This window comes from Macaca nemestrina, chromosome 4, assembly GCF_043159975.1.
Source record: "Macaca nemestrina isolate mMacNem1 chromosome 4, mMacNem.hap1, whole genome shotgun sequence".
Taxonomy (NCBI): Eukaryota; Metazoa; Chordata; class Mammalia; order Primates; family Cercopithecidae; genus Macaca; species Macaca nemestrina.
Window position 1 is genome coordinate 175,852,519 of NC_092128.1, and position 14,975 is coordinate 175,867,493.

The 14,975-nt window shown below is 41.5% G+C and overlaps 1 protein-coding gene across 2 annotated transcripts in view; it reads right to left on the minus strand.

Annotated features, from left to right (window-relative positions):
• The window catches only part of LOC105472712 (PAX3 and PAX7 binding protein 1), a 38,537-nt gene extending 32,338 nt beyond the window's left edge, over window positions 1-6,199 (minus strand). For both annotated transcript variants that reach the window (XM_011726222.2, XM_011726223.3), the window contains exons 1-2: window positions 5,400-6,199; window positions 3,858-3,986 (exon numbers count right to left, since the gene is read on the minus strand). In XM_011726222.2, the coding sequence (XP_011724524.1) occupies window positions 3,858-3,986; window positions 5,400-5,742 (472 nt within the window). In that variant the 5' untranslated portion in view covers window positions 5,743-6,199. The remainder of the gene's footprint in view (window positions 1-3,857; window positions 3,987-5,399) is intronic.
• Window positions 6,200-14,975: the final 8,776 nt, after the last annotated feature.

Sequence of the window (14,975 nt, forward strand, 5' to 3'; positions counted from 1 at the left end):
CTCTACTAAATATACAAAATTAGCCGGGTGTGGTGGCACACACCTGTAGTCCCAGCTACTCAGGAGGCTGAGGCAGGAGAATCGCTTGAACCCAGGAGGCAGAGGCTGCAGTGAGCTGAAATCACCCCACTGCACTCCAGTCTGAGCAACAGAATGAGATTCCATCTCAAAAACAAAACAAATAAACCCATGCTAAACCAATGGCTTTTAATGGACTAAAAACAAAAGTGCAAAAGGTCTACTACATCAGGTATGCTTAGATAATGAACCACTCCTACAAATTTTAAGAGTCAATGTTACATTAAATTCACAAGTATTTGCTTATGATTGAGCAAACACAAGTCCAAAGCATGGTGATATGTGAATGTTAGTGGTCACGTGTTACCCTTCCAAACATCTCTATACAGATGTTAAATAACCTTTTTCAAGGCTCCATTCATGCCTTCAATTTCATTTACTACTACTTCAGGAAACCTGCTCTCACAATTATTATCCACTTCACCTTAAACCTGGTCAGGCTCTCCCTCTCCTCTTCTACAAAGAGGCACAGGCTTCTCTTCATAAAAAGAGCGCTTTCCCACTTGACTCCATTGGTCCCTCTAGTGATTGCCTATGTCTCTCTCTGCCAAACTTCCCAAGGAAGCAGTGTGGACCTGCTGCCCTCTACTTCCTCACCAACTTTTGTGCCTTGACCCTACGAATGGCCTTTGATTTCACCCAACCTAAGCTCAGCAGCTAACCCAATGGCTGCAAGCATGGCTAATTCATATATGACAGCATCATTAAGCAATTTAGCAAAAGGTGTTCCTTCTTCCAAACAGCTCTGAGGGCACTGGGTCTGGTTGATGGGCCACTCTCACCCAGTTAGAAGCCCTCTTCAAGAGAAAAGCTGGGCAATCCTGCCAACAGCCCCTCCTTGGTCCTCACTTTTCCTGACTTTTCTTGTGCTAGTTCACACAAGCGACCATCATCTTCCTGAAACCTTCTTCCCTTTTCCTCTTTGGCCTTTCTGATTCTTTTATCTCTTTGGTAAATCCCTTCCTCTACATGTAAGCTTACTAGAGTAGAAGTCTTTGGTCTTCAGGAATTTTTCCTTTATATAAGGCTCCCTCATCAATTCCATCCACCTTTAATTATCACCGCAATAAGCACTACCCCCAAATCTATATCTCTATTCACTGGCTACTTCCACTCAACTTCAAGTTAAAAATTGAACTCATTATTTTAAGAATATCAGAAAAATGGGGTTCTCAAGTCAATACCGTGGTTATTTTGAAGTTAATTGTCTCTGCCTACTAAAGAGGGTTGAAGGTAGGAAGAGTTCTGATTGTCAATGACAGACCTTCATTTCAGTGTTAACAACGACAATCTAAAATACAATCAGACTCTGCCTTCAGGGAGGACATTAATTGGAGTTATCTGGTGAGTGGAGTATCAGAATTAGGTGAGGGTAGAAGGAAGGAAGCGGTCAGAGATGGCTTCCTAAACTTCACACTTGTTTCCATTTCTCAACCCAACAATAAATGGCAACTAATATGGTTTGGCTGTGTCCCCATTCAAATCTCAACTTGAATTGTACCTCCCAGAATTCCTACGTGTTGTGGAAGGGACCCACGGGGAGGTAACTAAATCATGGGGGCTGGTCTTTCCCATGCCATTCTCATGACAGTAAATAAGTCTCACGAGAACTGATGAGTTTATTAGGGGTTTCCGCTTTTGCTTCCTCCTCATTTGCTCTTGCTGCCGCCTTGTAAGATGTGCCTTTCACCTCCTGCCATGATTCTGAGGCCTCCCCAGTCACGTGGAACTGTAAGTCCAATTAAACCTCTTTCCCAGTCTTGGGTATGTCTTTATCAGCAGCGTGAAAAGAGACTTAATACAGCAACCATGACAACAGGCCTTTCTCAGTTGTCACTCATCCTGACCTTTCTTCTACTCTCTCATTATAACTGGTCTCAAGAATTCTGGGGAAAATAAGGCAGTCTCCTAGACTCCAAAATAACCAGTTCTCCTAAAAACATTCCTCCTTCCACTTGCCTTCGCTATTCCTATATATAATTATTCATAACCAAGTCACCCTATGGTTTGAGTGTCCCCTCCAAAGCTCATGTTGAAATTAATTACACTGTAACACTATCAACAGGTGGGGCCTTTAAATGGCAGTTACAACCTGAGGAGATTAATGCTGTTATCCCAGGAGCTGGCTCCTGATAAAAGGGTGAGTTTGGCAGGATACTCCCTCTCTGTCTTGGAGGCTCACCTGCCCTTCTACCATGTTATGACACAACATAAAGGCCCTTAGCAGATGCCTGTGCCATTCTCTTGGCCCTCCCAGCCTCCAGAACTGTAAACCAAATAAACTTCTATTGTTTATAAATTACCCAGTCTGTAGTATTCTGTTACAGGAGCAGAAAAATGAATTAAGACACTCCAGGTCAAAAGCTCAACTTTGACCGTTCTTTTAAATCCAACATGGCAAAGTGTACATCAAGCCTATCAATTCTTCCCTTGGAATGGTTCTCAAATCATTCTTTCTTTCCACTTCTCCCCCTACAACAACAGAAAACATTTTTAACTCACCCAGAATTTCCTACTAAGTCAGTAGAAGCCTTTACTCTTGCTCAACTGTGAGACCTTTTTAAACCCACTATTAATGGATCAAAGCTGGCCCTTGAGTTTAAACTGCTTTAGACCTCCAATCTCTCCTCATGCTGCATATTAATACCAGGCTAAAGTTTCAAAAGGCATTTATCATGTCATCATCTTGGCAAGCCACTACAGCAAATGTAAACCCTTACTGGATACTGAACATCCTTCACAATCTGTCAACGTGTCTTTCACATGAAACCTCTAACTACTTCCTTCACAAATCATCTACTCAGACCTATCAGGTGTACTTGTTCTTTTCCAAAACGGCTTTAGTCATTTTAATCCTTGATCATAATCCCAATACCTTCCCTTTTGGAATTTTAATTATCAAAGATCCATCTTCAAGTCCCACTTTTTCCATCAAGCAGTCCTCTCTCCTCTGAAAGCGTAGCTATCCTTTGGAACACCGATTGAACATTTTGGCAAACACTGAATCCTCTTACATGGTTATGAGATATTGTCTTCACAATCAGATTGTAAATTTGAGATACAATGCCATACTTTTTCACATTAAGCCTGTGAGAATCTGGAAAGTCATGATTCTCTCATTAATTCCATAAAACAAAACAGCATTTGCATGAGAATAACTCAGATCATGGAATATTATACTGGATCCACTTTCCTAAAGACAAAATAACTGCTTAAAGTTTTTTAAACTAAGGTTTTGAGAGACGTAAGAGATGTCTGTACAATACAACTGCCTCATTATTCTAAGGAGTCTTCATCTAGTACCAGATAAGGCTGCTGAATGGAAGTAATACCAATATTAAACTTAGGGCTTTCCTAAAAGTTCTGTAAGAATAAAATCCACTGTGGAAATACCACCAAGGAAATTGCAAATCTGTCTCTACAAAACACAAATACAGGAATCTGCACAACACTCCTTCGAACAGGAATAAACCTGTGTCTTAGGCTGAAATGAGAAACCTTTCTCTGTTCAACAGCAGTCTGCACACAAGAAGGAAAACTGTGAGAGAATCTAGTCATTGCAGCAGAAATGTTCCAGTGGCAACAATTCTGTCTTTTTAAAAAATACATTTACAAAGCAGTTGTGTTACAATTAAATAACAGAATTGTATTGCTACTCAATGAGGGCCCTTGACAACCACGGGGTCCACCGAATGAATTCAGAAGATATATAGCAAATCACTGTGAGAAAGAGCTTTCATTTTGTCATTTCAAAAGAATTCAATTAGTTTGGTACTTACTTTCAGCTGATGAGTTGAGTTCTGTCTTAATCTTCGATTTTTCAAGATCTTCTTTATATTCCTTCTTGAGCAATTTTACTATCTTTTTGCTATAACTTGATTTCTTCACTTTGAAAACTTCTTCATTTTCTTAAAAAGGAAATTAAATGAAGTCTGTAGAAACTATTTTCTGAAAATATTTTCCCTTCTTTCACATGATCTTACGTGCTGTTCAGATAAATTCTCCCAAGTATATATACTCATATGTCAAATTCATTGTATAATTATTTCAAGTCTGTCACAGACTCCAAAAACAGAGGTCAACTTCCTAAATTACTGTGAAGTAATGAGATTTTGAGACTTTTTAAAGGACTAGCACATGTAACTTCACAAAATTTTCCTACTGTCTTCCTTAAATCATCTATTTAAGGAGGGGAAAAAATCATTCAAAATGTTTCTGAAAAACCACATCATCAAGTTATTAACGAATCTGAAACAAAGTATCTAAAATAAAAAGGTGCTGTCAATTCTGAGTAACTACATCCACCATAAGCTGACATAGTTGTTTTAAGGCTAAGGTAAGAGCAAATCACTTTTCTTTGATTTGAAATTTTAAAAGTACTAAATACTTCTAAAAAATAGCTCATGTATCTCAAAAACAAAAATCTGTCTGTACTCCTCACAAACCAAATAAAAAGTAACAGAAATGCCAAAGATAAACTGCCTACCTTACTGGAAACCTGAAAGCCTCTCGAATAAAAATGCAAGTAAGAGTTCCAAAACTTGATTTCTTTTTTCGTAACACGGAATTAATTGGGTTATGCACATTCAAATGGTCAGAAGAAAAGATTTAAGGCTCATTTAAGATCAGCAATCTAAATCCACTGCACCCTGGTCTCCCACAAGGAATTGGAGAAACTGCCTTGCTTTTACTATTACACCGTCTCGCTTCACTGTTCCCAAAGTCAGTGCGAAGAAGGCTGGGTATTAGCTACCCGTAATTACTTTTATGGGTAAACTGAGGCTCAGCGACTGCAAGGGACTGGCCCAAGGTCACTCAAAACCAGAGCTGCAACTCCAGGCTTCTGTTCCCTCTCCTAGTATTACAAACCCGGCCTTCATGGTCGAGGATGCCTGGACAGAGGCTCCAAGAAGTGTGGGCGCAGTGACCTGCAGTGGGCTCGGAAAGCATGCCGAGAGCAGACAGGGGACCCACACCAAGTTGGCTCTGAAACACGCCAGGCAGAAAAGAGGCAGGACAGGGAACACCGAATTTCCCCCGAAACATTCAGAATGCCCAATCTGAGCTCCCGCCGCGTGGAGTAGGAAATGCCCAGGAAGACGATGCAGAGGAGGTGGTTAAGAAAAGGCTGGTGGCAGCGCGGGAACGCGTCCCTTGCCCGAGCAGAAGGCCGGAGGCTGGGGAAGATTCGCAGCCGGTCGGGCGGCAGGGGACTCCGTTCCAGGGCTAGGGGGCTGGGGGTCCAGAGAATACGGGGGCCGGGTACTGGGGCCTGGGTCGGGGATGCGGCCGTCTAAGGGCGCCCGAAGCGCGGACTTTACCTTCCTCCTCGTCCTGGAAGCTGAGCAGGCTGGCCCGGGGCATCTCTTTGTTCTCGCGAGGCCTCTTGCGCGTCTTCAGCCCGTTGCCGGGCTCCGCGCCGCTGGGGAAGCAGCCCCCGGCCTCAGCTCCGAGGCCCGGGGTCAGCGCGGAAGGCGGCGGCGGCCCCGGGCCCAGCAGCGACTCCCCCCCAGGGGCCCTGTCGCCGCCGCCGGGGCCCGCCTCTTCGCCAGTGCCCGGCGGCGGCAACAACGGCGGCGGCTCCTGCTCCTCATCGCGTTCCCGCTCTTCCTCTTCGGAGTCGTTCCGCTTGCGCACGTTCACCCGCCGGGCCTTTCGGAACATCTCCGCGGCCCGCACGGCGGTCGAACACCCGCTTCCACACCGCGGTCCCGGCAGCGCCGAGCTCGTGACGGCGCACGCGCGTTCTCCCCAGCTCCAGCCGGGTCGAGTCCTCTCTGTTGCTACCGCGCACCCCACGAGCGCGCATGCGCTTGTGCTCCCACGCGCTCTCAATACTCGGAGAAAAAAAGAGAGGGAGCGAGAGAGAGCGAGCGAGCCGCACACCTCTCGCGAGAGCGTCGGCTCTTTGCATCTCCCTCTGTCGGATTGGAGGACTATTAGCTTGGAACTCCGGTGTTGTTTGACAGGTCACAAAGAGGATCATAGAGATGAGAAAAAAGAGTAGGCTCTGTTGTCCCTCAGACTGCGCTGCTGCAGTGCGTCTTCGCACTTACGCGGAGCGGTTGGGTGAGGAATCCTCCAGCCAAGCGGAGGAGGGGAGGGATCAGAGAGAGAAGCGGCTTTGGGGAAGGAAAGTGTGGTCTAGGAGGTGAAATAGTCCTATCCAAACTTTGACCGGAGGTGTGACTATTGGTAATCACTAGTTACTCTTGAGTAATACTTTGTACTTCTACAGCTTTATAGCTACAGAACTCTTACAGAGACAGTGAATTTTATTTATGATACAATGTTAACTCAGACATTGAATTTCTTTTATGATACAATGTTAATTCAAAGACATTTGAGTTTCTTTAATGATACAATGTTACTTCAAAGACGTTGAATTTCAGTTTTGATACAATGTTACTTCAAAGATACTGAATTTCATTTATGATACAATGTTACCTGGCTTGATGTTCCCTGCTCCCCAGTCTCTCAGTAACAAAGAAAGCAAAAGTGTTTTCGTAAGAACGCCAAGTTTGCTAGCAATTCTTTGAGTAAATACTTTCCGAAGCTTAGTGAGTTTCAGAAACAAGTGGAAGGAAAACCGAGCCGGGGGTGGGGAAGGTTGTGACAGTTCTCAGACGTGGGTGACAAAACCCTCAATGGCCACACCTTCACAGGGTGATTGCTCCTGAGGTTGAACTCACCGGCTTTCCCTGTCTCCTCCCCGAACTTGAAGTTTTTCCTTCTGGCGTGCACCTGTGTGTGCAAATTCATTTTGATGTTTCAAAATTAAAAGGGTATTCGGTAGAGTGAAAAAAATCCACCCATGTCTGGAAGACTGTTCACTTCCTCAGTGTCAATGTTAACAGTTTCTTATGATCCTCTAAAGATGTTCTGCAAACATAAAAGCAAATAAATACGCATATTTTAATGTGTTCCCCTTTTTACACAGATGGTGTGTAAACAGTGCATTTTTAGCCTACCATAAATTGGAAATCTGCCCATATCCGTATATGAAGGTTTTGTTTTGTTTTGTTTTTTTGAGACGAAGTTTCGCTCTTGTAGCCCAGGCTAGAGTGCAGTAGCACGATCTCGGCTCACTGCAACCTCCGCCTCCCGGGTTCAAGTGATTCTCCTACCTCAGCCTCCCGAGTAGCTGGGATTACAGGCACGCGCCACCACGCCCGGCTAATTTATTTTTGTATTTTTAGTAGAGACTGTTTCACCATGTTGGCCAGGATGGTCTCAATCTCTTGACCTCGTGATACGCCAGCCTCGGCCTCCCAAAGTGCAGGGATTACAAGTGTGAGCCACTGCGCACGGCTTTGTTTGTTTGTTTTTAGTAGCTGCATAGTGATTCATTGTTGGGATATACCATAATTTATTTAGCCAGTTCCATAAACATTGATATTTAGATTATTTCTAGTCTTAATCAGTGCTGTAACGAAAAGCTTTGAAAAATTGTCACATCTGGAGGATGAAATAGAATTGGAATTGCTTGATCTCAATATGTGCATTTATGATTTTGCTCCTTCCAAATTTATTTTTATAGCAGTTATGCAGTTTGTACTTATATCAGCAAACATTAGGATGCCTGTTTGCCCACACCATCCTGTCGAAATTTCAGTAACAGTTAAAGTCCAGGTTGAAGCGGAAGATCCCGAGCACTCCAAGCATTTCTTTTTATTTTATTTATTTATTTATTGTTTGTTTGTTTGTTTGAGACGGAGTCTTGCTCTATAGCCCAGACTGGAGTGCGGTGATGATCTCGGCTCACTGCAACCTCTGCCTCCCACACAAGCAATTCTCATGTCTCAGCCTCTCGAGTAGCTAGGATTACAAGCATATGTGACCATGCCAGGATAATTTTTGTATTTTTGTTTTGTTTTGTTTTTTGAGACAGAGTCTTGCTCCTCTCACCCAGGCTGGAATGCAATGGCACGATCTCAGCTCACTGCAACCTCTGCCTCCCGGGTTCAAGCGATTCTCCTGCCTCAGCCTCCCGAGTAGCTGGGATTAGGAGCACCCGGCACCACACCCGGCTAATTTTTGTATTTTTAGTAGAGATGGGGTTTTACCGTGTTGGCCAAGCTGGTCTCAGACCCCTGACCTCGTGATCTGCCTGCTTTGGCCTTCTGAAGTGCTGGGATTAAGGCATGAGCCACCACACCTGGCCTAATTTTTACATTTTTAAAATTAGATTTGACGTGTGCACAACTAGGACTCAGTTTTGGAGCTAAGCGCATCCGCTATAACATGAACATTTTCTTCTAGTTAATAGGAAAGGTTAATAACATCTGGCTTCCATTCTACTCATATTACTCTCAGTTCTTATATTCTGGCTGTTCAGCATTGATGTCAGTTCTGATTCCGACAGACTGTTTCACTAGTGAAATTGAACTCCCTTTTCTAATTATGGAAGATTCAAATTGTGCCTGGTCAGCCTCCAGACACCTGAGCCAAGAGAAAGATTTGCAGTAAAATGATTAGGGTAGAGGTAGCAAAAATAAGGTCCAGAAGCAGAATATGTTATTTTGTTGGCCTGAAATTTCAAAAATTTCTCCCAGTGTAAAAGTGGTGATTGGTATATGAACAGAGGGAAGAGCACCTGCCATTTTAAAGTAAGTCACAATACAATCGTGTCACTTGATGGGGATACATTCTGAGAAATATGCCATTAGGCAATTTCATCACATACTTACACAAACCTATTGGTATAGCCTACTGCATACCTAGGCTGTATGGCGTAGCTTATTGCTCCCAGGCTGCAAACCTATACAGCATGTTACTGTACTGAATACTGTAGCAATTGTAACACAATGGTAAGTATCTGCACCTAAACATAGAAAAGATACAGTAAAAATATGGCATAAAAGCTTTAAAAATGGTATAGGGCATTTACCAGGAATGGAGCTTACAGGACTGGAGGTTGCTCTGGGTGAGTCAGTGAGTGAGTGGTGAGTGAATACGAAGGCCCAGGATATTACTGTGCACTGCTGTAGATTTTATAAACAACTGTACACTTAGGCTACGCTAAGTATTTAAACATATTTCTTTCCTCAATAATAAATAGCTTACTATAACTTTTATTTTATAAGCTTTCTTATTTTTTAAAACTTATTTTGTTGTTGTTTTGTTTTGTTTTGTTTTTGTTTTTTGAGATGGAGTGTCACTCTGTCACCCAGTCTGGAGTGCAGTGGCACGATCTCAGCTTACTGCAACCTCCACTTCCCAGGTTCAAGCAATGAGACAGAGTCTCGCTCTACCCCCAGGCTGGAGTGCAGTGGCATGATCTCAGCAACCTCCACCTCCCAGGTTCAAGCAATCATCCCCCCTCAGCCTCCCAAGTAGCTGGGATTATAACCATGCACCACTATGTCCAGTTAAATTTTGTATTTTTAGTAGAGATGATCCACACACCCCACAAGCTCCTGTGTTGGCCAGGCTGGTCTTGAACTCCTGACCTCAAGTAATCTGCCCACCTTGGCCTCCCGAACTGTTGGGATTGCAGGCTTGAGCCATTCTCTTTACCCTCTGAAGGACTGAAGTAAATAGTCAGTAGACAGAGTAAGAGGGAAAAAAGGCACACAAATTTATTATATGCACAGGAGCATCATAGGAAAAAGTGAGTACCCAATAACGGAATGAAATTTAGAAGCTTATATACCTTCGTCAAAGAGGAGAGAGAGGGAAGGATATAGGTAACTCAAGGTTGAGAAAATAATTTGGGGGAAAGATGAATAGGTGATAGAGCCTGTGCCAAGTCTGTCTGGGCATGGTGTTGACCTTCAATCTCTTGTCTTGGGATGCAGTCAATCTTCCTTGATTGATGAGATTCCTGGGGAGGAGACTCATGACAATTGAGTTTCTTTTTGGAGGATCTATCTTTAGGCAGGTATGAGAAGTTCAAAGAGCCTCTCCCTGTGCTTTGGGAGAGAAAGAGGGGCCAGAGACAGGAGGGCAGGAGAAGGTCAGGGAGACCCTGGTTCTGAGGTCCTTCTGTGGTTTTCCAGTCTCCTGTAGTTCAAAGTACTCAGCATGCTAAAGTGGCATGCTTTGTGGTATTGTGAGCCCTAACAGTGCCAATGGCCGTTTAAGTATCTTTATCATTAGAAAATGTGTAGGGACTTCGGGGGCTGAGGCAGAACATCTTCCTGCAAGATGATTACAATGAACAGCTTCAAGGTGTCTTCTGTAGTAAACTTTTCTTCAAACATTTCATGTAAAATGAGCTTTTGAAATCATTTTATCCAGTTCAGAATTTTTTATCTTCTAGTGTTACTATGTGAAAGAGTATTATTCAGAACTATAACCATAGTATAACTAGATATTTATATTACATTCACAATGGACACTTTATATTGTACATCTGAGAATAGTGTGACCAATGAAACAGCAAAAATAGCAATCTATGCACCCTTCCTGAAAGAACCCACTTAGTACCTGTTGGGTCAGTATCATTCATACATCATTGTCCCTTTTGGAAAAAATTTGAAGCAGATATATTATGGAAGACAACAGTTATAAACATGCCCTCTAGGTATAAAACATAGAATAATTGATGTTTCTTTTTTTCTGTATTGTTTAGTGTTACTAGAGGGCAGCAAAGTCATACAATAAACATCCAGTAAGATTAGACTGTGATTACATAACAGAATCAGATGCAGCTTTGAATTTGTTAAAAACTACAAATGAACTTTAAAAAGTAACTTTTTCCTAATTATAAAAGTACTGCTTGCACATTTTAGAAATTCAGAAAATAGAGAACAATACAAAGAAGAAAATAAGAATAACTTATAAACTAATCATGTGGTTTAAATCCTAAAAGGTATTAAATGTTAATTTTTGGTTCATTCCCTTCCTGATTGCTTTAGTCATTCTCTGCTCAAAACACCTAGACTGTTTTCTGTTTTCCGCACAGATACAGCATCTATTTATCTACAGTAATGTTCTGTGTATTTTTTAACTAAATGGTATCATACTGTATGTGTTGTTTTATAACTTGCTTTTTCCTTTCAGCTTGGGATTTGCAGCTCTTTTAAGTATGTATAAATATACCTCATTCATTTTCCCAACTTTGTATTTTGGAAAAATTCAAATGTATAAAAACAAGCAGAGCTAGGCGTGGTGGCTCACACCTGTAATCCTAGCACTTTGGGAGGCTGAGGTGGGCAGATCATGAGGCCAGGAGTTCAAGACCAGCCTGCCCAACATGGTGAAACCCTGTCTCTACTAAAAATACAAAAAAATTAGCCAGGTGTGGTGGTGCATGCCTGTAATCCCAGCTACTCGGGAGGTTGAGGCAGAAGAATTGCTTGAACCCAGGAGGCAGAGGTTGCAGTGAGCTGAGATTGTGCCATTGCACTCCAGCCTGGGTGACACAGCAAGGCTCCGTCTCGGAGGAAAAAGCAAAAAACAAGCAGGAGGCTGGCATGGTGGCTCACGCCTGTAATCCCCAGCACTTTGGCAGGCCCAGGCAGGAAGATTTCTTGAGGCCAGGAGATCGAGACTAGCCTGGGCAACATAGCTAGACCCCATCACTATTAAAAAAACTAAAAATAAAAAAATTAGCTGGGTATGGTGGCACACACATGTAGTCCCAGCTACTCAAGAATCACTTGAGTCCAGGAATTAGATGTTACAGGGAACTGTGATCGCACTACTGCACTCCTTCCTGGGCGACAGAAAAAGACCCTCTCTCAACACACCAACACACATAAAAGCAAGAATAATACAACGATTACCCACATATCCTTCATCTAGATTCATCACTGTTAATATTTTGCTACATTTGCTTTCTCTCTTTAGCTTTGCTGAGTCATTTCAAAGTTACCTGCGGACATCCTGATACTGCAGCCCTCAATACTTCAGTGAGTATCCCCTAAGAACAAGGGCGTTTCTCTACATACCCATAATACAGTTATCACACTCAGGAAGTTTTACATTAACATACTACTGTTATCTAACATCGAGTTCATATTCAAAATTCCCTCACTTATCCGAGTAATGTCTTTCATGGCTGTTGTTTTATCCCCAATCTGGTATCTTGTAAAGATTGTGCATTGCATTTAGTTGCCATGGGTATTTAGTCTCCTTTATTCTAGGACAGCCTATCCTTTCCTTTTTTCTTCTTGTCTTTTAACTTTCATGACACTGACTTTTTTTTTTTTTTTTTTTTTGAGACAGAGTCTTGCTCTGTCACCCAGGCTGGAGTGCAGTGGCGAGATCTCAGCTCACTGCAACCTCTTCACCTCCCAGGTTGAAGCAATTCTCCTGCCTCAGCCTCCCAGGTAGCTGGGATTACAGGCATGCACAACCACGCCTGGCTAATTTTTGGTATTTTTAGTAGAGATAGGGTCTCTATGTTTGCTCTGTTGGCAAGGCTGGTCTCGAACTCTTGACCTCAGGTGATCCACCCACCTTGTGCTGGGATTACAGGTGTGAGCCACCATGCCTGGCCAACATTGACATTCTTGAAGAGTCCTCATCAGTTGTTTTTGTTTTTGTTTTTTTCTTTTCCAGAATGTCCCCTATTTGGATCTGGATTACACAAGTTTGACATTTTTTGGCAAAAATCTTACCTAGGTAGTGTGTCTTTCTCAGTGCATCACATCAGGCAGCTTATGGTGCCAATTTGTCCCATGGTAAGTTTTTCTTTTTTTAATCTCTGTGGGTACATAGTAGGTGTATATGTTTGTGGGGTACATGAGATAGTTTGATACAGGTAGGCAATGTGATCATGGAGACACATGGGGTATCCATCCCTTCAAGCATTTATCGTTTGTGTTACAAATAATCCAATTACACTCTTTTAGTCATTTTAAAATGTGCAATTCAGTTATTATTATTATTGACCATGGTCACCCATGGTAAGTTTAATCACTCAGTTATGGACCTTTCTCCATTGTAAAGGTCCTGCTTGTAATTAATAAGTAATCTGTGGAGTGATGATACTTTTAGACTCTGTAAATATTCCTCAGAATTTCAACCAATAATTTTAGCATCCATTAATGATTCTTTTCAGAATTCATGATTACTATAGTATCTGCAAAATGGTTATTTGGTATTACTCTCTATTACTCCTTCTAAATTTATTAGTTGCCATTCTTCTGTAAATCAGACTTTCTCTTCTCCTTTCCCACTTTTTTTTTTTTACTTTTTTAGTGACAGTACAGATTCATGGAGTCGTTTTCAAATCAATATCTAAAATCCATTTCTGTAATTGATCATTTTGATGTCTATATTGTCCCTAATTTGGCCAGTAAAACTCTCTGCAATGGCTTCTGTATTCTCTTGCTACATCGCCATCAGCTTTTTGACCTTATTTTACTTTCTGTTACAGTAAGATGTTTCAAGCTCACTTTATGTTTTTGTTTCTCCAGACCCCTGGAATCAGCCATTTCTTCAAGGCCCTATTTTTGTTTGTTTGTTTGTTTTAGTGGGGAATGATGTTGAGAAACCACAATTTAGGTATCAGGTGTGTTCTTTGCCACAGGGGTGTCATTGCTTCTAGGCTTTCTCAGAGGATAAAGCTAAGACATACGTCTTAAAAAGCATGAGTTCGGTCAGGTGTACTGGCTCACACCTGTAATCCCAGCACAATAAGGGAGGATTGCTTGATCCTACGAGTTTGAGACCTGCCTGGACAATGTAGTGAGACTTTGTCTCTACAAATAATTTTAAAAATTAGCCAGGCATAACGGCATGCACCTGTAGTCCCAGCTACTTGGGAGGCTGACGTGGGAGGATGGCTTGAGCCCAGGAGGTTGAGACTGCAGTGAACTATTAGCACACCACTGCACCCCAGGCTGGGCAACAGAGCAATACCCTGTCTCAATAAAAAAATTTAAAATAAATAAATAAATAAATAAATAAATAAATAAATAAGTCATGAGTTTGCACTGATACCTTTAATTCCAATCCAACATCCCAGGCGGCTGCTTCTTCCCTCACTTCATATTTCCTACCATTACAACTCTGGATGGACCCCCAAAAACTTCAATGTATTTACTTTTTTGCACAATCCTATAAAGTGGTTTTAGAATTGTTGTACCAATATTATCACCACCAACAAACCTACTAAAGTTTATAATTTCTTTGCATTTTTAAAAGCTAGTAGTGTTTTATTTCTTTCACAAAAAAATCTTAAAATAAATGTGGCAAAATGTTCATATTTGTCAATTCTGGATGATAATTACATGAATGTTAGTCATACTATTCATTCTTTTCTTTTTAAAAAATTGTTATTGAAGTATAGAATGCATACAGAGAAGTGCATTTATATTAAGTGAAGAGCTAAATGGCGTGAACCCGAGAGGCGGAGCTTGCAGTGAGCTGAGATCCGGCCACAGCACTCCAGCCTGGGTGACAGAGCGAGACTCCGTCTCAAAAAAAAAAAAAAAAAAAAAAATGAATTTTTACTAACTGACATATGTGTATCTGTGTGTGTGGTGCTTCTCTATGTAGATATACAAAAATATAATTGTTGTTTTCTAGCTTGTGTAAATTTTAAGACACATTACTAAATAGTACTCAAAGTGATTGTACCAGTTTGTTCTCTTAAATAGAGACTGTTTGCCTACAGGCACGACAAAATGGAATATCAAATAACTTTACTTTTTGCCAATCTAGTGGATGAAATATTAGTTTCCTATTGCATTTCTCTTGTAGAGGTAATTTTTTTTTGTTCAGTTATCGGCTACTTGTTTTCATCTTAAAGTGAATTGCGTGCTTATTTCATTGTTTTTCTATTAGATTGTTAGTCTCTTTGTTTTCCACTTTAATACTATCTAATTTAACATTATGATATTTGTCTTGGGTATGATATTTGTCAAATGGTTGCCCATTTTTATGGTGATTTCTTAGTTATATACTAAACACGGGATGGATTATTCATGAGTTTTTCGGAA